We start from the raw sequence: 23,089 nt of genomic DNA, 5'->3' as shown, positions 1-23,089 counted from the left end.
TACTTATCTCTATTTCGATCACAAAGTTATATAATCTCAAATTTTGTTTATTTAGCATGAATGAAACAAGAGTCGTATTATGAATAGTTATATCTCTCAGTTTATCCCTCAACTAGGAGGATACTCTCTAAGTGCTGAGAAGCAGGAGGATATTGAAAAAGTGCTTGAATTTCCTAAGATTAAGCGTATATTAATATTCAATCCTGATTTTGCTGATAAGAAGTCAGAATCAAACGAAGAGTTAGAGAAACAAATATTATGCCTCGTGTCCTCAGAGAAGGTTTTAGACATCACAAGTGAGGAAAGAATTAACATAATTAAGATGATGGGGGTGATTCAGGGAACCATGTCCTTTGTGAAAGATTTTAATGAGAATTCACTGAGCGAAGTTACTGTCATAAAGACTGAGTCCACCAATATTTTGGTGAAGCAGGTAGAGGAAACTTACCATATTGCATGCTTTCTCGAATTAGTCGATGATGAATACGAATCAAATGTGATAGAGGTCCAGTTCAAAGAGCTTATTGATCAAGCGTATAGTTTTTTTAAATTAATGAACACTTCATTCGAGGCGATGTTAAAGTCGTATACTTTGAGTATTTTAAAGGATGAGCTTATTGACTTTTGGGATGGCTTTTTGGTGAGCTATAATCAAGGAACGCTACGGTTAAAATCCAACTCAGTATGGCCCAATTGCTTAAACTACAAAGGATTTTTGGGTACAATACCAGGAAAACCCTACAAAAGATCATCTTTGTATCTATCAAGAAGTGCCCAGATTGAAATGGATCAAATTATAGAAACACATAGGAATGAGCTTCATTTTCCGAGTGGAATTATTGTGTCAAACTTTAATAAGAAGGAACCTAAACAATATGGCATGCTTTACTTAAACAGCAATCCCTCAAAGAACATCGATGGAACTTTCATTACAGATAAATCACTTATTTGCATATATAATTGGCTTGAGTTCTACGATTATCACGAAAAACTAGATACAAATCACTTGGTAAAAACCGATACTCTGGATTTATTCGCTTCCATTTCTTCGACAGAGGATATATCAAGCCATAAGAGTCATAGACAAGATCCAGACTCCATCCAAGAAGAACATAGTACAAATAATGAGGAGATTGATTCCCAGTCATTTGCCAGATCTGCTTTCGATATGCTTAATCCTATCACTTTAACCAACAATCTTGTCATTCTGCCACTAAATAATTCCATGAATAGCGTAATGACTTATGGAAGAACTAATAATAACGCTAATAGCACTGGGGAAGAAAACAGTAGCTGGCTACCAAAATTTACTTTAAACCCCTTTGGGAGCAGTAATGAAAATCCAGCTGAAGCAAGGGCAGCTGAAGAAAATGTGGAAACGACCAATATCAACAATTATGATGAAATTGATGACGAGGATGACGATCATGGGGAATTTATAATTGGGCCTACGAAAGATGGTGAACAGGCCACAGAAATCCAAAGGAAGCTAATATATTTAGAAGCACAGGAAAACGATTCGATAACAGAAAGAGAATATCTGCTAGTGTTATTCCGCAAGGATGATATTGCAATCGCTTTAGTATTCGACTCATCAATAGCTTCTCTTGACGAGTTACAGTTTTATCAAGATATTCAAAACTCTTTTTTCTTACCAATGATAGAACAGATAGAGAATACTTTAATTGGAGGAAGTGCATTAGGTAATAGCATAAATTCAATGAAATCTATGGGCCCTCTTTTAAAGAATGGACTAAATAATGAAAATAGGATAGAAGCACCAGATGATAACTTTTTCTTTATTGTCTATGATCTTAAAGAATCATGGTTCAAATCATCTCTCCCATTCCTACCATTTCCATCACTCGCCCCTCAAGGTATTAGCGAACAGTCAATTTCAAAATATCAAAACGCTATTTGTTCACTTCATGGTTTTCTCATTGATTTGTTCATTATTAAGAGCCATAATTTTTTTGGACAATCACGATTGGACGAATACTTTCATAAATTTAATTGCAATAGACTTAATGATTGGATGATTTATTATATAGAACATAAAGGTAGAATTATTATCATTATGAGAAATCAAAATCATAATACGAAAAACCAAAGGAACAAGGTCTCAAATTCAAAAAAGCAAGGATTAACATCATCAGCTGCATCAGCTATCGATCATAATGGATCAGGTATTTTCAACCATATCGTGGATGGGGTTTATGAACAGGCACAATTCGGTTTCCTAGATAACTTGGGTGATGATGTTAAATCTTGGTTAGAGACATTTTCCCTAAGTGGCGAGACTTAATATTCAAATGCCCATTCCAAAAAGCTTGGAACATCTTTGGAAATTGCCTTACTAATACCGAGTTTTGTCAACCATTCAGGAACAAATCCACCAGGATCGGAACACGTACACATGATCCATTTAAGGTCCTTTTTTTCCTTGTCATAAGCTATCTTTTCAATAGAAGTGTATCTGCCAACGACACATTCAGAATCTGCATCGTTACCAAAAATAGACGGGTTAACGGCCATCGATATTATATATACTTCAGAATTATCTTCAAGTTTAACTATATGAATTAACTCATAAAAAACTCTCTTTTTTAAAGGAAATTGAAATTTGTAGTATACCTTCGCCAAATAAGTAAACGAATTAGCTCGCGAGTCTCGATTTTTCGGATCAACAGACTTAGAAAAGACTTCATAAAGTTCATGAATGTATTCTTTCTCATAATCAGAATGATTCTCCCCTGGTTTGTCAAAGGATCCAACTAGGTAACGTAACATCTTATCATGGATCGCCTTCATCGTCTTTTCATCGACATTAAGATCTGAACATCTAGCAGCCCAGTAGCTGCCATTCAAGTTCTCCTTATGATACGTTTGAGTACCCACAACCGTTTGCTTCAAAACATCAATAGTCTGGTTGTATAGTTTAACTTTGCCCCATGATGTCTCAATGGCACCTATGATTGATTTTGCTTGCTCTAATATATCACCATAGTCAATATTATCAATATTCTCTATAGGATCCAAGTTTAACGTAACCATTGTTGTTTTTTAAAGAAGAGAAGCTTTATGATACTAAGAATCTTTCAGTTGCTTTATCAGTGAGCATTCACTACTTTTGAGTTATATATAACAGTAATAAAGCCAAATCAAAAGTTCTTGAGTGAAAACGAATTTAAATACTCTTAAGAGCACAATTTCTATCCTAATAACTGTACCACTCTACAACTCAGGGACTTGAGGTGGTTTGATCCATTAAAAAAGCTCTTTGCTAAAATGACAAACTTAAAGCCATATGTTACTAAGACAAATGAGAAAGAGTGAAAATCTGTTCCTTTCCCCAATGAATAACAACACTATTTCTGTTTATCTTGCTAGATACCCTTTTATTAGTTCCCCTTATGTTTGTTCTTCAAAAGGTTTAGCAGCCTAGATGACCCTATCATTCATTCATCACGTGCCCTTTATGGTATATACACCACCAAATATCATTTGTGAGATAAAATTACAAATAATATCCTGGATGACAAAGAGGAGTTACTCTTTATCCTTGTTGTCACAACCCAACATTCATCTTCACATCCTTTCCAAGAACAATCATATTTCAGTAATAGGCTGATTTGAGAAGTTCTGAGTAGGTATAGGTTTCGAAAAACTTCAAGTTTAATCGAATACCGATAGCGACAGAAGGCAATATTTAGTTATTGACTTGTTAAGCGAAAGGACAGTAAAAGAGAGAATATGTCAAATGGAAGCACTCAAGTCATGATGGAGGGCGCTGAACCTTTCCTGGGGCCTAATTTGAACATCACATTAACGTGCCCAGACTGCAAGAAGTATCCTCCGGACTTGATTGAAAGGTTCAGTGAAGGTGACATTGTTTGCGGTAGCTGTGGGTTGGTTCTAAGTGATAGAGTTGTTGATACGCGATCAGAATGGAGAACGTTTAGCAATGACGATCAGAATGGGGATGATCCGAGCCGTGTTGGAGATGCTGGGAACCCGTTGATGGATTCTGAAGACTTGACCACTATGATTTCCTATATTCCCGAAAACACGAGAGTCGGGAGGGAGTTGAATAGAGCCCAATCAATGTCCTTGGTTGATAGGAAGGATAATGCATTGGCGGCTGCGTATTCGAAGATTTCGCAGATGTGCGATGGGTACCAGTTACCAAGGATTGTGCAAGATGGTGCGAAAGAAGTCTACAAGTTGGTCTACGAAGAAAGACCTCTTAAGGGAAAGTCTCAGGAATCTATCATGGCTGCTGCAATATTCATTGGCTGCCGTAAAGCAAAGGTGGCCCGTACGTTTAAGGAGATATGGGCACTTACAAATGTACCAAGAAAAGAGATTGGAAAAGTTTTCAAAATCATGAATAAGATTATTCAAGAAAAGAATGCTGCCAATCCAAGTGCTGCATTTATCCAGGATAATGAACAGACTACTCAAACTTCAGCTGAAGACTTGATTAGGAGATTTTGCTCCCATTTGGGTTTGAATTCACAAGTTACAAACGCAGCTGAGTATATTGCCAGAAGATGTAAAGAAGTTGGTGTTTTAGATGGAAGATCTCCTATCACTGTTGCTGCTACGGTTATATACATGGCAGCTTTAGTATTTGGGGCTGATTTGCCTCCATCTAAGATTGCTGATAAAACTGGTGTTAGTGATGGTACGATTAAGACATCGTACAAAGTAATGTATGAGGCAAAGGGTCAACTAATTGATCCTTATTGGGTGGAAAGTGGAAAGGTTAAAGTCGAAGATATACCTAAAAATTAGGGTATCTTCGTATGTATTTTTATCTGTATTTGAGTTTATATTCAATTTTCAAGACTATTTAAGTAACATATAGTAGTGCTCGTTCAGTGTGAAGTTCGGCATTAGATAAATGTTCATATTCCTCTAATATTACACCAAAACAATGCTCTTGAGAAGTGCTATATCGAATCTTCGTAGGAACCTAGCGACTACTGCATCCCCTTATAGTGAGAATCTTCAGGATGTAGTTATCATTGGAGGTGGGCCTGCTGGATTATCATTGCTAACAACTTTGAAAAATTCTAAAAAAACAAGACATTTGAAATGCACATTGATTGAAGGGGGAGACCTTAGCGGAATAAGGGAGTTTGGTGATAATCCTCCAGAGAATTACACCAACAGGGTAGTATCTTTGACACCACGATCAATTTTATTCATGCAAGAAAAAATTGGTAATTGGAACTATATGCTCCAAGATAGAATTAAGTTCTACAATAATATGATTGTATACGATGACCCAGAAAACTCAGAATCCCGTATTTCTTTTGATTCTAGTGGCAGCAAGCATGGTGTGATTGCAGCAATGTGTGAAAATTTGAATATTCAGAGTTCTTTGTTGAAGAAATTAGATGAATTAAATGAGTCACTAGACGAAAAAGCAACGATATTAGAGAAGACAAAAGTCATTAATATCTTCAATTCTTCGGAGGATAACCTTGATGCCCATGATTTGAACGAATTAAAAACCATTGAAGGGGAAGGGAGTTTGGATTGGCCGACAATTGAGCTATCAAATGGAGAAATCATCAGAGCCAGATTGCTAGTAGGAGCTGATGGTTATAATTCACCAGTCCGCAAATATTCAGGAATTGAGTCGAGAGGATGGGGCTATAATGCATTCGGTGTTGTTGCTACTATAAAACTACAATGCGAAGACTATAGGTCCATAGCTTGGCAACGATTTTTGACGACAGGACCGCTTGCCATATTGCCATTGACAGAGGACAATGCTACCATAGTATGGTCATCAACACCGGAATTATCTGAAATCTTATTGAAAGTAGATCCTGAGATATTTCCCCTGTTGATAAATGCAGCTATGACACTCGAAGAAGTTGATCTCAATTATATCTACGGAATGCTTAAAAAGGATCCTAATGATAGAGCTGTGTTAGACGAAATTGAATGGAGAAGATCAAGAATAAGTTTTTCTGATCTTGAAGAAAAGTACCCTCTACCAGTCGTAAGTGTTATATCAAGCAGCAGAGCTAGGTTCCCCTTAAAAATGTCTCATTCAGACACGTATGTTTCTCCAAGAGTAGCTCTCATTGGTGATGCTGCCCACACAATCCACCCATTGGCAGGTCAGGGACTAAATATGGGACAATCAGATGTAGCAAGCTTAGTGGATGCATTGGAAACAGGAGTAGATAGGGGATTGGACATTGGTTCCACTTTGGTATTAGAAAAGTATGTTTCAAATTCATGGCCATCAAACCATAGCTTATTAGGAATTTGTGATAAACTTCATAAAATATTTTCTACTGATTGGCCTCCTATTGTATTTTTGAGAGGTTTCGGTATGAAAACCTTGAATTTCGCTGGTCCTGTCAAAAAATTATTAGTTAAGTCTGTTAGTGACATGTAATTTAGCATATTTATTTTATAAGTCAATAAGAATAATAATGAGGTATACTCATTCATCACTTTTGTTGCTTAGCATCCCATTTATGAATAATTCTTTAGATAAAACTCACTTGAACAAGGTTAGCCAAAGGTGAAAATACGTTCATCATCAATTCTTTTATGATGTTCAAATAATTCAAAGCTTTGGACACCGAAATAGGTGTATTAAATGACGAAGCTATTTAATTACAAAAGGCTAGTCATGAAATATTCACACTGAACATATCATTAGCTATCGATTTGGCAACATATCAGTGAATAAACAAATCCTTCAGGAGTTTTCCAATATTTAAAACAAAGACTTTACCTCTTGAGTGCTTCAACAATTAAACTAAATGATAAACAAAGTTATAAATCATTAAATTCAGATACGGCAAGACTCAGAGGGAAAATGGAAGGCTCTAGAACATCTCCAGCTAACGTAGTAAAATCACTAAAAAGTGGATCAAGTTGTTTCGCATATGTATCTTCGTAGTCCATATTTGAAAACTCGTTCATGCCTGTATTGCCTGTGAAGTTATTAGGATCAGTAAACTCGTCCAACACTCCAGTTTCTTCGACAGAAGAATTGTTTGCAACTTTAGTACTATTCGTCGTTTCAACAGTTTCCAAAGTTTTTGCAAATTCTTGACATAATTCAGTAAGCTGTTCGTTTGGTATGTTTATGAATGTTGTTCCCCAAGTTAAAGGCTTACAGAAATCTTGTGAATTAATAGTATCCAATACTCCCTGCTGGATTGTATCAATGACAGATGAATAATAATTCTTATGACCTACTTTCTGGGCTATTCCCAAAAAGGACTGATAACAGTCTTGAAGCAACTTACTAAATGTTTCTAAATTCTTCTCATATTGAAGATTGTACTTAGTATCGACTAGATTCTTCCTATGATTATGACTGTTTCTTCGGATCATTAAATTGATTCTAATTATTATTGCAGACAAGCATATAAGACACTTATGAATTAATAATTGAATTGATGGAATTGCCAAAAGATCTGAGGAATGTTCGAAGATGATATGATTGTTCTCTACCAAATCGTGTACTGCTTCCAAGAAACCTCTTATCTTGATAACAACTCTTTTGAAATAGAAACTGCAAAAACTTTCATTTCTTTTCCTTTCGAAATGAATGAAAAAATGGAAGAATATGGTTAGCAAAAATGCACTTCCTCGCAGATAAATTTCCACAATCACCGTGTTTTTGAACAGCGGCTCGCCAACTAGAGGACTAGAATAGATCAGTTCTCTTATACGATCGTAGTTAGGAAATGCCCTCTCTCTAGAGGAGATTTCTTCTGTTATTTGACTTGCCTTGACACCTCTTACATCGGTTATAAGTCGTATAAGAGAGAACAAATATTCAAAATGGGAATATGAGTCCAAACGTGAAGCTCGCCTCGATGAATTACCATGTTTAACATTAAAATCTGACAAATTTGGTAGATGTGTATCAAAGGAAAACTTGCTGCAATTAAGAGGAGAGCCATTTGACATGGTGCCATTCACATCTAAAATAAGTAAGAGAAACCAAAGCTTTCTTCTCAACTCTACCTCACTCTCATGGCTGAAGATGTCGGTATTTCGAGGATCCCTTTCAAGTCCTAATGAAAATGCTAGCTCAAACAATGTAGATAAATTTATCTGTGACTTTCCTTTATCTATAACATCACTCACTTCAGGGGCATGCTGTTCATAAATTCTGGTTAAAAGAACAAACTGAAATATTGCAAGATCAATCTCCTTCGATAAATCAAATTGATCTAGACAGCTCCGGGCTACCTCAATTAAATCCAAAGTGATTGGCTGTCCAATCATATATATTAGTTGTTGGCGTCGTTCACTATCTGAAGTTTCATATGCGTGAATTTCCCCAGTGCATGTGAACAATGACAAGTATGAGAACCTCAAAGCGACTAGAAGTGAACCCATATAAACTAAGTCCCTTCTAGTTCGCACCATGATCTTTGGTATTGTATCATCATTGCAAACCTGCCCTAATAAGCTTTTGATTCTCTCTCGAAAGCTTGCTTCTATAAATACAGAGCACATACCATTTATATGACTGAAAAACCTATCAACTAACAACTTTATAACTCCCATTTTAGGGATAACGCTTTGAATTTTGTTAATTAGTTCCATATCCACTTCACAATCAGACGCTCCGGTCCATGATCTATCGGACTGAGAGCAATCATGTGAATCTTCAGATGAAAAAGAAGAAATAAGTTGTCCTTTGTAGTTTGTATGTGAATCAATTGGGAACAGTTGCATTATTTGTTTTCCTTTGAGCTTTGAGGTATTCTTTCCTTCCAATATAATATGCTTCAAGTCTTCAGTTTCTACTAAACGTAACCAGGCAGTACTTAAATACAAATCAATTTTCATTAAAGAAAACCACGACAACGGACCCTTTCCACTTATTCGTGATTGCTCCATCTCGTTTGAGAAATATCCGTCGTAAAAATTGATAACATCATTTTCTGGCAATTTTAAAATCAGCTGTCTGTGGATGGTCATACCTAAGGAAACATCTGGAGTCATAGAGCAGTTGCTACAACTTATCGTTTCATTATCATCACTAACTGAGCTTCGAAGCTCGCTTATTCGCTTTTCAAGCATAGATATCTCGAACTCCACCTTTTCACGACGGTTCTCGGTAGCTTCTTCTTCAGTCATTCTCATCGTTTTCAGAGAGTCATAGTTGCAATCTAGACAACCGTACTTCATACAACTAGAACAGGGCTGCCCCATATCACACTTTATCTTTCTGCGCCTACAGAAGGAGCATGCTTTACTTGATTTCTGCCTTCTCTTTGCTAACATCTTTGAGTATTGATCACTACTACAATACTACTCTTTCTTTCTCATTATGAGATAAGCAGAATCATAGAATATACACAGTCACGTGATAAGCTAAAACGAAGATGAGGAATACGAAATGAAGATGAATGACTTATGACAAACGCATGCCTATGAATCAATGGAGGTGAATGGTCTTGTATTTGGAGTTGTTTTAAGATTTATGCAAATGCATTTACAGTGTAGAAAATAGCACTTTTGCCTTCATAAGAGGGCACAAATTCCACAGGGTGTCACTCGAAGGAATGGGTGCAATTACAAGAGTCGTTATACAGAAAAGAGCCACAGCTGCAATAAAATCTGCTTTTCCATTGGCTGAAAGGGTGCTTCCAGTATTGGGGCATAGTTATAGTCAAAAAAAATGAGATCTTGACCTTAGTTGCGTGGCCATTTCAGAATGTTTGCATCAATTTGGTTCTTCTCAATTTGGTGTCTGTATTAATCAAGGTTTTAAAATAAGATTAAATAGAATTTATTATAAGAGGATTGTTTGTATCAATGACAAGCTTTACTTAGTTGAGGCTCTCCGTGGGTATATTCCGCTTACAATCACGAAGTCTTGGATTCCGCACCATAAAAGTACCAGTTCCGTGTCTCATCTCCGTGTGCGGCTCGTTAACACCCAAAAGGGTATGATTTTTCAACCAAGTTTCATTCGAATGTTAGTAAGATCTTCTATTGCATTGCAACAATTTACTAATAACGAGGTAGCATGATGGCTTATTAATTGTTAGACACAGGGATGTGAAAATATACCGTCCTTCAGCTCCGTTTGAATTTTTAAAGATGTCTCATTGGCTAATTGTCAATAATGAAATACATTTTACTCGGTCCTAATGTGTGGATATATACTCTTCAATGGCAAGGGCTTACTAATTTTTACTGGAAAATAGCATTAACAATTAAAAATTGGCAAGTTATTTATATAGAACCCCATTCAAATCTCAGTTTTGATTTGGAGAGAATATTATTGTCTTAAAGATGCCTTGTGAAGTTTTAATAATTGGTGGCTCTTTTGCTGCATTGGCTGCTGCAGATATGATATTTAAACTTTCAAAGGAGACTCCTACGAAGGTCACATTAGTTTCTGCCTCGTCAAAATCGTTTTTTTGCGTTGCCAGCCCAAGACTAATTATTGAGCCTGAGAATATTGAAAAGACTTACTTTTCGGTGGAAAAGGCATTTAAAAGACGCTCAAATGGTAAGCCATGTGAATTTATCCAAGGAACCGTCACTTCGTCTGACTTTAGTACCAATAGCGTCCAAGTTTTAACAGCTAAAGGTGAGCGTAAACTAACATACGACTACTTGATAATCGCATCAGGCTCCTCTTCAGAAAACGCTTCTTTTAAATTGAAGGATGACTACCAAACCAGTATCGAAGCCGCCAAAACTCTCAGTTCTGATGCTGCTGCTGCTCAAAGTATTTGCGTAATTGGAGGAGGGTCAACTGGAGTTGAAGTTGCTGGTGAATTAGGTTTTAGTTATGGAACCAAGAAGAAAATCAAATTGTTTACGGGTTCCAAAGGACCATTATCATTTTTGGGACAAAAAGCGTCTGATAAAGCCCTTAAATTATTACAATCTTGCAACGTCGAAGTTGTAAACACCAAGATAAGCTCATACGAGAAGGATAAGAATGGTTATGTAGCAAAATTGAGCGACGGATCTTCAGAGAAATTCGATTTGATTATACCTGCTTCAGGATTGAAACCAAATTCACAATTTATAGATGATGAATTTCTTGATTCTCAAGGATATCTTCTTACAGATGAGCATTTTAGAGTCAAGAAATATCACAATGTGTTAGCACTTGGAGACATCTTGTCCATCGGGGAGAGCAGTTTTGTGGACATAAAATTTTATCAGCGAGCTGTCTTTGAATCGGCTGTCAGAAAAGAGATATTTGGTGAAGAGGCAGTTACCTTAAAAGCCTATAAATCGCACGAAGCCAGTGAATTAGTTCCGATTACGAGAAAATCTGGTGTCGGTAAAGTGTTTGGCTGGTCTGTTCCAAGCTGGGTGATTTGGTACTTAAAGAGTAGAGATTTCTTACTTCGCAGGGCAGGCGAAGAGCTAACCTGATTACTTAATTGTCCCGTCTCTTGACAACGGTAAGAATGGATTAGAGATTAATAATACAAAGTTAATAAAGTAATTTAATAATACGAGTGTCCGAGTGTTCAAAAAATTTAGTAGTAGCCAGCCTCCCGTCGGTATTTTTAGGGGACTTAGTTGGTACACCGCTACCAAAGACGTGTAATCTGCTTAATTGAGGTTTACCATAAACGATATGAAATATCGTACTGCATATAGAATGAAATAAGCTTTTACAAGACACTATGACCCGATGCTGAGTACCCCAAAACCAGCTGTGACAATGCAAGCGGAGATATTACTCTATGCTACTGTAACTAATGATAAAGATTGTCACAGAAGCTCCTAGATTGGCACAGAGGTCGTCTAAGTTTCATGTTGTTAGGACTTCACTAAGGTTTCGATCAGGAATACCTGAATATAAAGATGCATCCTATGCAACTAATAAGAAGATTAATGATGTAGCAACTAACAGGAGCAAATTGATAATAGAAAAATTTAGCAAACTTAGAGATAAATACGACTCCCCAAGATATCCGATTGTTTTATGTCATGGGTTTTCTGGATTTGATAAACTTACATTTTTTTCAGAACCCAAAATGATGCAATCTGCAACACAGGATTTGAACCAGGATGTCAAAAGAACGATTAATAATGGATTAATAGAACTAGACTATTGGTATGGGATTAAGGATGCCTTGCAAAAGTTTGGATGTACTGTTATGATTGGAAAAGTTCCCCCATTTGCTTCAATTGAAGATAGAGCTTCGAGTTTAAATGATTTTATAAACCGCCGCTTTAAAGAACTCCGAAAAAACTATAAAGCAGCTAGCATTTATCCATCCGGGAAAGATGAATCTGCAGATAATGGGAAAGGTTCATCAGAAAAAGGCAAGGCAATCAAAGTCAACTTGATAAGTCATTCAATGGGTGGGTTGGATAGTAGATATTTAATTTCGAAACTAAAGCAGCGAGATTATGAAGTAGTTTCTTTAACTACAATTTCGACTCCACACCACGGATCTGAGTGTGCCGATTTCTTTATGGATCATTTCAAAAACAGCACTGCTATGCAAAAGCTCTTTCCCTCGGTAAAGGAGCTTACTACTCAGAACCTAGTCAAATTCAACGAAGAAATTCAAAATGATCCTTCCGTGTCTTATTTTTCTTATGGAGCAAGATTCACTCCGAAATGGTATAATCTCTTTAACGTTACTTGGCGCATCATTAGACGGAGTATAGAGCTAAGAAATAAAAGAGAGCATACACATATATCGACAGATAATGATGGCATGGTAAGCGTCGAAAGTGCAAAATGGGGTGAGTATTTAGGTACTTTGGATCAGGTTGATCATTTAGATCTAATAAATTGGACTAATCGAGCAAGATTAGCTTTCGATAAGGTTGTATTTCAAGAAAACCCAAAATTCAATGCTATAGCATTATATTCAAGTATTGCTGATAGCTTAGCCAAAAAAGGCTTTTAAAAGGATCGATGCATATTTCTGACATTATGGAAAACCATTCAATAAATTTATTATAAATGAGTTAGGAACTATAGTAAATTACATTGGCGAAGGTACTATTAGTTTATTGTAAGTGTTTTCGTGTAGGTAAATTCTTCATATCCCCATGAACTATTGAATCTTCCCATACCACTCTCTTTGAAACCACCATGTGGAAGTGTTGGCTCATCATAAATAGTAGAGCTGTTAATATGAACCCCAGCTGACTCGATTTTCTTTGCAAGCGCAATTGCTTCACTTATGTTATGTGACCATATTGATGCTTTCAAGCAGCTCGTCGCCTTGTTCAATGTTTGAACAACCTCTTCTTTATCAGTATACTTATACACTGTCAAAATGGGTCCAAAAGATTCTGTGGAATCAAGTTTCATTTCAGATGTAACATCCTTTAAAATCATAGGATGAATGACCGAACCTGTATCTTCATCACTTCTCTTCCCGTATAACATTATCGCTCCCTTTTGCAAAGCATCATCAATTAAGTCCATTATTTTGTCTACCTGTGACGTGTCTCTTTGAGGAATAGAATAGACTGGGTCTCGGACCAAAGTTTGAGCACAGCGAAGCAACTCATCGCAATAATCGTCATAAATTGACTCGTGAATGTAGACACTGTCGATACACATACAAATCTGACCCTGATGAGACCAAGCACTCCATAGAATATTTTGGGCCGACTGTTTCAAATCTAGAGGATTATCGACAATGGAGTAGTTTTTGCCTCCCAACTCAAGTAACGTAGGTTTCAAATATTTAGCTGCCGTAATTGCGATCTTCCTACCAACATCTGTAGATCCAGTAAAGTTTACTTTCTTTATGAGAGGATTAGATAGCATGACATCAACAAAGGTTTCTGAATCCTCAGGTTTCGTATGAACTAATTGTAAAGCATTCGGTGGTATACCAGCGTCATGAAACACCTTGACCAATAAATAGGATATAAGAGGTGCCCTCTCCGAGGACTTGAGAACAACAGAGCATCCAGCTGCCAATGGAGCTGCTATACTCCTTCCACATAATATAGCTGGAGCATTCCAAGGTGCCATTGATAAGATGGAACCCATAGGTTGTCTAATTGTCATTGCGAGCAGGGGAATTAGAGCTTTGGCCACTTCACCCTCTGGTTGCGATATTTGACTTATGTAAAGCTCAATTTGCAAGATTAAATGGTTAATATTGAAGTTAGAGAACCATTCAGGCCCTCCTATTTCTTGGTGTGCCTTCACGAACTCATCTTTTCTATTCTTCAATAGGTCACTTACTTTTTTCATCACTTCTATCCTTTCAATGAAGGTTTTAGAAGACCATTCTTGGAATCCTACGTCCGAAGCAGCGCAAATCCTTGGAACTGTTGACGCAAAAGTCCCTGAATTTAAAAAGCTATATGTTTGAATAACCTTATAAGGCGCTTCGTGTGAAAAAACTGGACTGCTTTCACCTGTACTGACCTCTTTTCCTTCAATCACCAAAGGAATATGTACCCATCTTCTTTGAAATGGTATCGAGACAATTGAGGCTCTTTCAAGCTTAGCAGCTTTCCTCACAAACATATAATTCAATGTCACTTCAATACTAGCGATCTAGTATTAATGTCTATTAAGCACTACTTAAGGAAATTTTCTTATATACACTCTAAAGGAGCTCAGCAGCTCGCTTATAATCTTCTGAACATCCCATACAATACTCAAGAATAGAGTCTATTCCGGATTGAATATCACCCGAAGTAGATTCTGAGTTATTAATGAACTCAACAACATTTTCCTTGATATACTCACATCTTAATATTTCGCTAGATAACCAATTTTTCCACTCTCCATTCGCTATTTCCCTTTCCATTGAATTAAGCATGTTTAGTTTGACAATAAGTTCATTTCTTTTGATGCCAACTTCTTGGAAAGCCATTCTGAGACTTCTCGCAACTTCTCTAGTATTATCATCGGCGTAGTCAACGGTCCATCTTACTGTTCTATCGAAATTCAAAATAAAAGATATTTCCCTGTACCTTTGTGAGCATCTACTATGTGACACGTTCGTCTGCTTTTGCCCAAAGTTCTCTTCTATGAGATCCTGCGTTTCTTTGGCGTATAATGCACGCTGTAGCATTAGAGGCTCTGCCGTGAAATACTTATGTGCAATTTTATCTGCACTTCTCACAGTCCAAAAGGAAAGCGTAGACCTTCCTACCAAATAAAAATTGAAAAAGACTGAACCCATGAGCACCAAAATTAAAATTTGATTCATCCTGACTCCCCGGACAAAAGTAATTAGTCCATTTGCAAATATTTGAATGACGTAAGAGAGTATGAACAAAAATGTAAGTATGAACTTCTTCAACAATATCACCAGAATATTTACCAACCCAAACTTTAAAGGCTTTGGGAGGTCAACGTCTTCAAACTTATCCGTGTAACTAAGCTTACCATAAAAATATATTGCCTTCACAATCATACCATGAGTTCCAATTTGATCAACGACTCCTTGAAGCTGCTTATCCAAATTTTTCATTTGATTCACATCTAAATAATACGTAATTTCATCAATGAGCATGTTAAAAATACTCGATTTGGAGAAATCCCTTTTAGAATAGATATAGATCTTACTCCGTTTTCCAGATATACCAACAATGACAACTCTATACTTGACTGTGAAAGAAGATCCTACGAAAAGTTGGAAAGATGATTTTTTATACGTAAAGGTGTAGTAGTCATTTTCAACTATGTTATCAATGACTTGCTCCAATTGCATTGTCCCTTTTTTCCCACTGGCATAAGTCACCTTCAGATTTATTTTTCTTTGCATATGTCCGTTCGGTTTCACTGACCAAGATTTTTTCACCAAAGAATCTAGGGCTGTTAATGGTGATTTGACCTTCAATATTATGGAATTATCGCCCAAAAACGAGTGAAATAGAGCCTTAGGTGGTAGATTGTATACTTTTTCGAAAACCTTTCTTCCCTCCTCTCTGAAATCAACTTTATATTTATCAAGAAACGGTCCTGATTTAGCATTCGTAAAAGATGACTTAAAATCTGCATCTGCTCTCAGGATCGAATCAATTGACTTACGGTTAGCATCACTCTTCTCTAAAAGACTTTCATAGTGAGCTTCCTCTATGTGTTTGAACCCTCCAATCAAATCTTCGAGCCCCTTCGGCTTTTCGCTTGCCTTATTGTTAATTAAATATATCATCTTTTGCTTTATTAAAAAGCCGTCATCCATAAACACTTTCACTTTAAGCAGCCCTTCAATGAAAAATATTTTTAATAAATCAAAGTCTTTTTGATGAATACAATCTACTGCCACCTGATGCCTGACTAGCCCCTTATATAGTGAAACAAATCCGGATATTTGCATGTAAAAGTAAATATGCTTACTTGTTATAAAACATCTTCCACTCAATTCTTGTCTTGAATTTGGAGCCCAAATGCATCTAAATGAAAGTAAACAATATTCACCAGGGTCAACAGCGGTTTCAAAAAGAGCTCTCAACTGAATATCTAGTGGAGCTAGTTCATATGGATAATAATCAGGATAAAGCCGTGAGCCACTAAGGTCCTTGTCAACTAAATCTTGATCAATCGCATCGTCATTCATATCCTCTTCACTTTCTAACAGAGTATGCAAGTAATAGAGTCCCCAGTTCACAGAACCCCAAATATTAGCAGTTAGCGCGGTAGGAAGTGTATTGGTAGCAGCGAAGCTATAGGCAATAATTGATGATTTTGTTGTATCTGTCATTATAGGTGGTCTTATTGTTGGAATTTGGTAATAAATATGCTTCTGAAAATACTTCTCATTTCTCTCTATGTGAGTAGATAATCTACTCGATGTGACTATTTGACCTGAAGCGTTCAAAATTCTTTGACTTACAATTTCCCTGTCGACTGTTGTATTGGCTGTTGAAGCAAATTCCATTACTATTGGAGGGTATCTTCCAGAAGATACGCTCCTCAATATGCTCTCAGTAGTCTCTTGCATGACTCTATTTTTCTCATTCTCAAATACCTTTAGCCAGGATTTCAATTCGAAGAGAGTCTCAGCTTGAAGAGTGATGCTAACGTCTGCCGTCTTCACTTCGAAGCAATATCTTCTATCATCAGAAGGAGAGTATTTAACATGGCACAATAGTATACCAAATTTGTCGGTCTCTTGGACGAAAGTTTGAGAGGGACTAAGTAAAAGCATGCCAAATAAACCACCTTTGATAAATGACCATCTTTTCACCCAAATCGGTTTGGAGGATTTATCAATCCAAGTTTTCATAAATAAATATCCATGCTTTTCTGTACTCGGTTCATCGATATCTCTCAAGGAATGGTAATCTATAAGAGAAATATTATAAAGATCAGGATTCGTAGGCGGAATTACCTGATTGATTGAACTTTCCTCAATTTGAGTTCTTGCCATTTGCATATCATTATACATCTTTTCGATGGTTCCATTATAATAATCACACCACGTTTGTACCCTTTGAACCTTTTTAGCCTGCTCAGATACAAAGTCAAAATCACCATTGAAAATATGCATTTTAGTAGTCCAGACGTTAAATATCATTTTAACTAAGTGCTTGTCCAAACAATTTCCCAAGTCTGACAACGACCGCATAAGTTCGAGTGAACAATGGATATATTCCTTCCTAACATCGAACAAATGCCGAGCATCCTCTATCACTGACTCTGCGCCCTTTGCCTTAGGAGTAGCTACAAATATAGCCAAATAAGTATCGTATTTCTCCTGTGTGGCTTCAAATTTTTTTCTAATTTCCTTATACTTATGAATGCTCCTAGATACCGAATGAGACAATGATTCGATGACATGGGGGTTAACGTTAAGAGCTTCTAAACTTATTCTCCAAAGCTTTCTTAATTGAACTAATGAATCCTTTAAAGTCCCAACGGTATATTCTTGGTCGATCAACCCTTCTTGCAAAAATGTTGGCAATAAATGCTCTAAAAAGGAATTGGAAAACATCTGCAACTCCTTTACATATTTCGGTATCTTCCTCACAGAACTAGACAAGGCAACAAGCCATTTTTCCACATTATCAATTTGAATATCTAAATGGTTTACTGTAGCTCGAAAACTTGGAGAGTCTAGTGCTGCTTCCTTGAAACTAACAGAAACCAATTTAAACTGTCGAGAGGCCGGCTGGATCTCCTGGGACGAGCTGTTTACTGAAGCCATCACTGACGTATTACTGGGCAGTTTTTCGTTGATTGCCCCAGTGCTGTGAAATTATGAAGACTTTGTTTGCCGTAAAAATTACCGGTCCCTTTGTTTTGGTCGCCTAAAATACGACTTGTGTTACTATGAACTCTTTTGTATAGAACACTATTAAACTAGAAATGAAGTGCTTTGTAAAAATGCATATATTCATATATAAGGTAGACATAAGGGATGTTGTTTTCACTTCTTGGGTTTGTACATGACTTGATTATTTAAAGGGAAGCTATGTAAACCAGATTTTGAAGGTTTATTGTGTTTTGCAACAGAGATATGATTCAGCTCTTTCGAAGGATCATAGCCAAGGATCGGACCAAACTTGATTTCTTTGGGATTGCTGTTTTCCTTGTTCTCTTTATACTCCTTTTCTTCTCTAGTAGAGGGAGAAAGTGGTCGAATATCCATTGACTTGGGCGGTGCCGACGGGAAAAACTGTGTTTGAGTAGCAGGTGCCGAATACAATCCAGTTGCACTGAGTCTCAGCATCGAAGGAGGTAAGACTCCATTGTTGTAAACATACTGATGCTGCGCATGATGGACCTGCTGTTGGAATGGGGTAAATTCTGTTGCATTACTTGACATTAATCCTTGAGGAGTTTGCAAGACTGGAGACACATGCTGAGAAATCGACATTTTCACAGGCTCATAAAGCTGTGGTATGGGGGCTGATATACTAATGTGTGGTGGGCTTTGATTGTTTTGTGGACCAGGGGCTATAGATACCGTCAGTCTCTTAGATCTTCCAGCGACATCGTTCAACGAATGAATGGGTTTCAGATTCAGGCTGTCACTGGAATTTCGGTTCTGATAATTATTTTGCATTTGATGTCTTAGCATTCCAAGATTGAATTTTTGAACAATATCGGCGTTGAAGATTGGTATAGCTCCTTCGGAATTCTTTCTCGGCGTTGATGAATCTCTGCGTATTTTCTTCAAATCTGTATCTTGATTTCGTGAAAACGGCGAACTGAATGGTGATGAGACTGCTAAAACGGTAGCATTGTCATCGTCTATATCTTCATCGTCTATTAGATCCACCATTTCAATTGTTGATCCTGTTTTTTCCTCATCTTTGGGAATGCTGAATCCATGAAGAATGTATGCAAAGATATTTGAGTCATTCTCGTTAAAGTCAGGGTCACAAGAATGCTTGTTTTCAAATATTATTTGTACCACAGACAAATCCAAATTAGATTCGACTGATCCATTATTCAAATAAGTAAAGTATCCTCCTAGAAATTGTTTAAGAAATGGAATTTCTAAGTCATATCCATTGCTGCTAGGATAACCATTAATCATATTCGTTGTCTCAAATAAAAACTTTTGCCCTCGAAAGACTTTATTTATACAATGCCAATTCAAGACAGATTTCTTAGATGAAACAGGGATCTTGACATTTATTTTCATGAATGATTCAAAAGAGCCTCTCGATAAGTTCATGCGAGTTGCAGTGTCAGTAAATGACATATTTGATGTAGCTAAATTATCATTCGCTAACTGTAATTTATTCTCCACGCACCAGACAGGAACCTTTTTCTTAGTGACAACATTTGCAATGTCTTTAGAGTCTCTCATATCGACAAAGTCATTCAATTTTATTCTTAAAGCTACCTTATCTAAAGATGTGCTTGAAGTTTTTTCTAACTGTATGAATTGATGAGATAAATGAGAGTCAAGCCTATCGATGAAAGAAACTTGATAAGCTTGGGGAGACAACTTATAAAGTTGTTTAGGTTGTTTTTCATCAAAAGGAGATGAAGCCAAACTTTCTTCCTTCAAGACTGGTGATGATAATAAAACAGCCAATTCTTTGTCAAGAACCGAGTCGGCAGTTTCATTATTACTTTCCGGTAAGATATTTTCAAAGGACGCATTTCCTATATCAGATTCATCAAATAGACCCGCTTTTGGATGAGCCATATTCTCGTCCTCCATTCTCATTTTCATATTCAATTTCATTTTCTTTACTTTCTTGAGTTTGCTTAACCGAAACAACCTTGATGATATTTGCTTTGCTGTCCTCAAAATCCCTGTTTTATGCAAAAGCATTCTTGAAAGCACTTTATTTTGTGATGTGCTTTTCAATACACTTGAATCATGACTCAAATCTCCCAAAAACTGGGTGTATTTAACGTATGACTGTATAAGTATATCATCTAAGTCGCGATTCCATACCTTATCTCCTAGTGGTTCTGAAACACTCTGAGAAGTGGGACGTTTTCGATTTACTGGAGACTCTATAGCTGATTCGATTTGTGATGCAATGGAAGTGTTGGGTGATTCTGTGACACCTGGCGCAAAAGAATCTATTCTTGCTCTTTTCAAAGCCCTTATGCCATGCTGTTGGGGCGTCAGGGTCACTTCTGAAAGCTCGGGGATTCCTTTTGAACCTGGTATACCTTCTAAATTTCTCTTCGATAAGAGCAACTTTTTCGGTGTCAAAAATGACATTTGTTCATTTTCGTAAATTGTATCAAAGGTATGGCTACTATCTTGTCCCAAGGAAGACCATATATCGATAGAATTGGTCTTAGAGCTTGTAGTTTCGTTGGACACGTCTCGCTTACTTTGAGCTGGTTCTGAGGACAAAGATTGCAGGCGTATGCGATCACTCTCTTGTTGTGTCGAAAGTACAGAGTCTTCAACTTTTTCGCTAACTGAATCTTCCTTGTTGTTCTTGGGTTCACTCCCGATGCTTTGACGTGTGATGCTCCCTTTGCTTTGATCTTCATGGCCTACATTACGGCCTTCGTTGACTGCTTTGCTTAAGCTGCTTGAAGTTTGAAAGAACCTCTGAGGTGAAAGTGCATTAAACGTCCCTACTCCACGAGGAGAAGAAAATTGAAATGATGGCAGAAATCCTAGTCCAAAACTAAAAGGTGGCGTTATACCTGGTCCCAATCTCTCTACTCCTAGCCTGTCATGGCCTGCCTTGTTGACAATATTTCGTGAAGTTTTGGGTGTTTCAGGCGGATGAAGAAAGGTGTTGAATGACAGCTCAAGTGTCATAGTGGTCCTTGCTATCTATATAACCACTTTACACTTTCTTTGTTATTATAGTGATGACTTCTTGTAGTGATTGAGTTGATGTAAAAATCAACAAGGTGATTTTTTAAGGGTCTTATCGGGAACACGAAAACGCGGTACTCGAATCTTATATTGGCATAAATTCACCATCGCAAAATCTTGGATACAAATGAAGAGCGCAACTCTTGCGCTATAATAAACGTGGAGAGTATGCATAAATGCGAGTCTACAAAAAGAAAGGAGATTGAAATCGATATTACTAAATCGAAGAGCATTCTTCTATAGATAAAAGACTAAGGATACCGTGATGATCTTTGGGGAGCAAGATGCAAAGCAAAAATATTAAAGTGCTCATTATGGCACATATTTACTAAATTAGTGGTGATTTTTATTGCTTTGCATATCATACATGGGGACTTCCGAACTGAAGTACTTCCTCAACGATAGCTTCACTCAACCCTGGTTGATTCATTTCATACTCTAGAAGATTATTGATCAAGCTGTGGACCGTGCGCTTCGTAGTATCGCTTCTTCCTCTAATATAAACCTGCTCGAGACAGTAGAAAAGGATCTCTCCTTTAGATACGCGGTGGCCATTTGAGGGATGCACTGATCTATTTCCAGGACTTCCAGGAGATTCCTCAAGGGTTCCTTTAGCAGTAACTTGAGGATGGGGAGTATTTTGTTGGTGCGCTTTTTGATGGTATGGTTTGATGGATTTTCTTCCCTCTAAGTCGACGTATGGGTCCAAAGGTGATGACATGGGAGAGTTTGCAATTGACTTTAATGCGACTTGGGAATCATCTGCCATTGGATTGGGAGAGCTATCTGATAATGGGGATCCTAAGCTCTCGTTGGAATTTTCGTCAAAATATGGAGAAACATCTTTGTACAAATTGACAAGAGTTTGCTGCATTTTTGAGCTATGAAATGACTTAAACGTATTGAAGTCCCATTTTATGGAGTTCGTCTTATCTGGCTTTGAAAATATGTCATGTCTCGGCTTCTTAGATGCCTTGTTATGCAATTCAAACCACTCATTTTTCTGCGATATTATTTTAGCCAAGTTTATACTTGATTTAACACTGGTGATGAATCGATGATGTAACAATTTCGCAGAGCTTGGTCTCTTTCTAGGGTCTTTAAGTAAGCAATATTTGACGAAATCCTTAATGTTTTCACTGAAATCGTAGCCCGTCAATATAGGAGGCTTGTTCTTTGGAATCTCAAATAGAATTTTCATAGGATCATATTGGGATAACGGAGGTGAACCGGTCACTAATTCAATAGTCGTTATACCGGTCGACCAAATATCGGCTTTCTCGTTGTATCCGCCGCTCTTTCTTCTAGTGATAACCTCTGGTGCCATCCAGAAAGGTGTCCCTACAAATGTGTTCCGCTTCAATTGTGTCATCGTTATCTCCCCACTTACACCAAAATCGGCAAGCTTGATCTCTCCCTTTTCCGTTAGTAAAATATTAGCAGATTTAATATCTCTGTGAACTTTCTTTTCCTGATGTAAATAGTTTAGCCCTCTCAAGACATCTCGAATAATATAAGCTACCACGTCCTCCGGTAGTTTCTTGCAAAATTTCAATAAATCAGCACAAGAACCACCACCACAGTACTCCATGACAATGAACATAGACATGTCACTAATAAAAGTCTCGATATATTTTGTGATGTATGGAGAATGCAATCTTGAGAGAAATTGTATTTCTTGGATAAGAACTTGAATGTCTTCATTAGTTTCGTCGAGATTTATCACCTTCACAGCCACCAAAGCTTTTGATGACACTTCTGTTGCTTTGTAAACGTCGCCAAAGTTTCCTTTACCAATACACAGTTGAAACTGATACTTGAAAATAGACATTTTAATAAAATTTGCTGAG

At 37.1% G+C, this 23,089-nt stretch overlaps 10 protein-coding genes across 10 annotated transcripts; 5 read left to right on the top strand and 5 right to left on the bottom strand.

The window, feature by feature from the left end:
* Window positions 1-79: 79 nt before the first annotated feature.
* Window positions 80-2,305, top strand: PRCAT00006167001 (uncharacterized protein; the record flags this gene model as incomplete). Its single annotated transcript, XM_062956295.1, has 1 exon — window positions 80-2,305. The coding sequence occupies one exon, from the start codon at window positions 80-82 to the stop codon at window positions 2,303-2,305; it is 2,226 nt and encodes a 741-aa protein (XP_062812813.1).
* A 1,448-nt stretch (window positions 2,306-3,753) lies between these two features.
* Window positions 3,754-4,797, top strand: SUA71 (transcription factor TFIIB; the record flags this gene model as incomplete). Its single annotated transcript, XM_062956294.1, has 1 exon — window positions 3,754-4,797. One exon carries the CDS (start codon window positions 3,754-3,756, stop codon window positions 4,795-4,797), a length of 1,044 nt encoding a protein of 347 aa, XP_062812812.1.
* A 142-nt stretch (window positions 4,798-4,939) lies between these two features.
* On the top strand, window positions 4,940-6,424 carry COQ6 (putative N,N-dimethylaniline monooxygenase; the record flags this gene model as incomplete). The annotated part of the gene is made up of 1 exon (XM_062956293.1): window positions 4,940-6,424. The coding sequence occupies one exon, from the start codon at window positions 4,940-4,942 to the stop codon at window positions 6,422-6,424; it is 1,485 nt and encodes a 494-aa protein (XP_062812811.1).
* Window positions 6,425-6,810: 386 nt separating this feature from the next.
* PRCAT00006163001 (uncharacterized protein) lies at window positions 6,811-9,288 on the bottom strand (the record flags this gene model as incomplete). The annotated part of the gene is made up of 1 exon (XM_062956292.1): window positions 6,811-9,288. One exon carries the CDS (start codon window positions 9,286-9,288, stop codon window positions 6,811-6,813), a length of 2,478 nt encoding a protein of 825 aa, XP_062812810.1.
* A 1,017-nt stretch (window positions 9,289-10,305) lies between these two features.
* PRCAT00006162001 (NAD(P)/FAD-dependent oxidoreductase) lies at window positions 10,306-11,409 on the top strand (the record flags this gene model as incomplete). Its single annotated transcript, XM_062956291.1, has 1 exon — window positions 10,306-11,409. The coding sequence occupies one exon, from the start codon at window positions 10,306-10,308 to the stop codon at window positions 11,407-11,409; it is 1,104 nt and encodes a 367-aa protein (XP_062812809.1).
* Window positions 11,410-11,741: 332 nt separating this feature from the next.
* On the top strand, window positions 11,742-12,908 carry PRCAT00006161001 (triglyceride lipase; the record flags this gene model as incomplete). The annotated part of the gene is made up of 1 exon (XM_062956290.1): window positions 11,742-12,908. One exon carries the CDS (start codon window positions 11,742-11,744, stop codon window positions 12,906-12,908), a length of 1,167 nt encoding a protein of 388 aa, XP_062812808.1.
* A 98-nt stretch (window positions 12,909-13,006) lies between these two features.
* Window positions 13,007-14,497, bottom strand: PRCAT00006160001 (uncharacterized protein; the record flags this gene model as incomplete). The annotated part of the gene is made up of 1 exon (XM_062956289.1): window positions 13,007-14,497. One exon carries the CDS (start codon window positions 14,495-14,497, stop codon window positions 13,007-13,009), a length of 1,491 nt encoding a protein of 496 aa, XP_062812807.1.
* An 82-nt stretch (window positions 14,498-14,579) lies between these two features.
* Window positions 14,580-18,131, bottom strand: PRCAT00006159001 (uncharacterized protein; the record flags this gene model as incomplete). The annotated part of the gene is made up of 1 exon (XM_062956288.1): window positions 14,580-18,131. The coding sequence occupies one exon, from the start codon at window positions 18,129-18,131 to the stop codon at window positions 14,580-14,582; it is 3,552 nt and encodes a 1,183-aa protein (XP_062812806.1).
* A 222-nt stretch (window positions 18,132-18,353) lies between these two features.
* On the bottom strand, window positions 18,354-21,179 carry PRCAT00006158001 (uncharacterized protein; the record flags this gene model as incomplete). The annotated part of the gene is made up of 1 exon (XM_062956286.1): window positions 18,354-21,179. The coding sequence occupies one exon, from the start codon at window positions 21,177-21,179 to the stop codon at window positions 18,354-18,356; it is 2,826 nt and encodes a 941-aa protein (XP_062812805.1).
* A 421-nt stretch (window positions 21,180-21,600) lies between these two features.
* Window positions 21,601-23,070, bottom strand: PRCAT00006157001 (putative serine/threonine protein kinase; the record flags this gene model as incomplete). The annotated part of the gene is made up of 1 exon (XM_062956285.1): window positions 21,601-23,070. The coding sequence occupies one exon, from the start codon at window positions 23,068-23,070 to the stop codon at window positions 21,601-21,603; it is 1,470 nt and encodes a 489-aa protein (XP_062812804.1).
* Window positions 23,071-23,089: the final 19 nt, after the last annotated feature.

This window comes from Priceomyces carsonii, assembly GCF_900007245.1.
Source record: "Priceomyces carsonii strain CBS4050 genome assembly, scaffold: Debaryomyces_carsonii_scaffold_7, whole genome shotgun sequence".
In the NCBI taxonomy this organism is placed as follows: domain Eukaryota; kingdom Fungi; phylum Ascomycota; class Pichiomycetes; order Serinales; family Debaryomycetaceae; genus Priceomyces; species Priceomyces carsonii.
The sequence above is the reverse complement of the archived record's forward strand: the minus strand, read 5'-3'. Positions and strand labels throughout refer to the sequence as shown.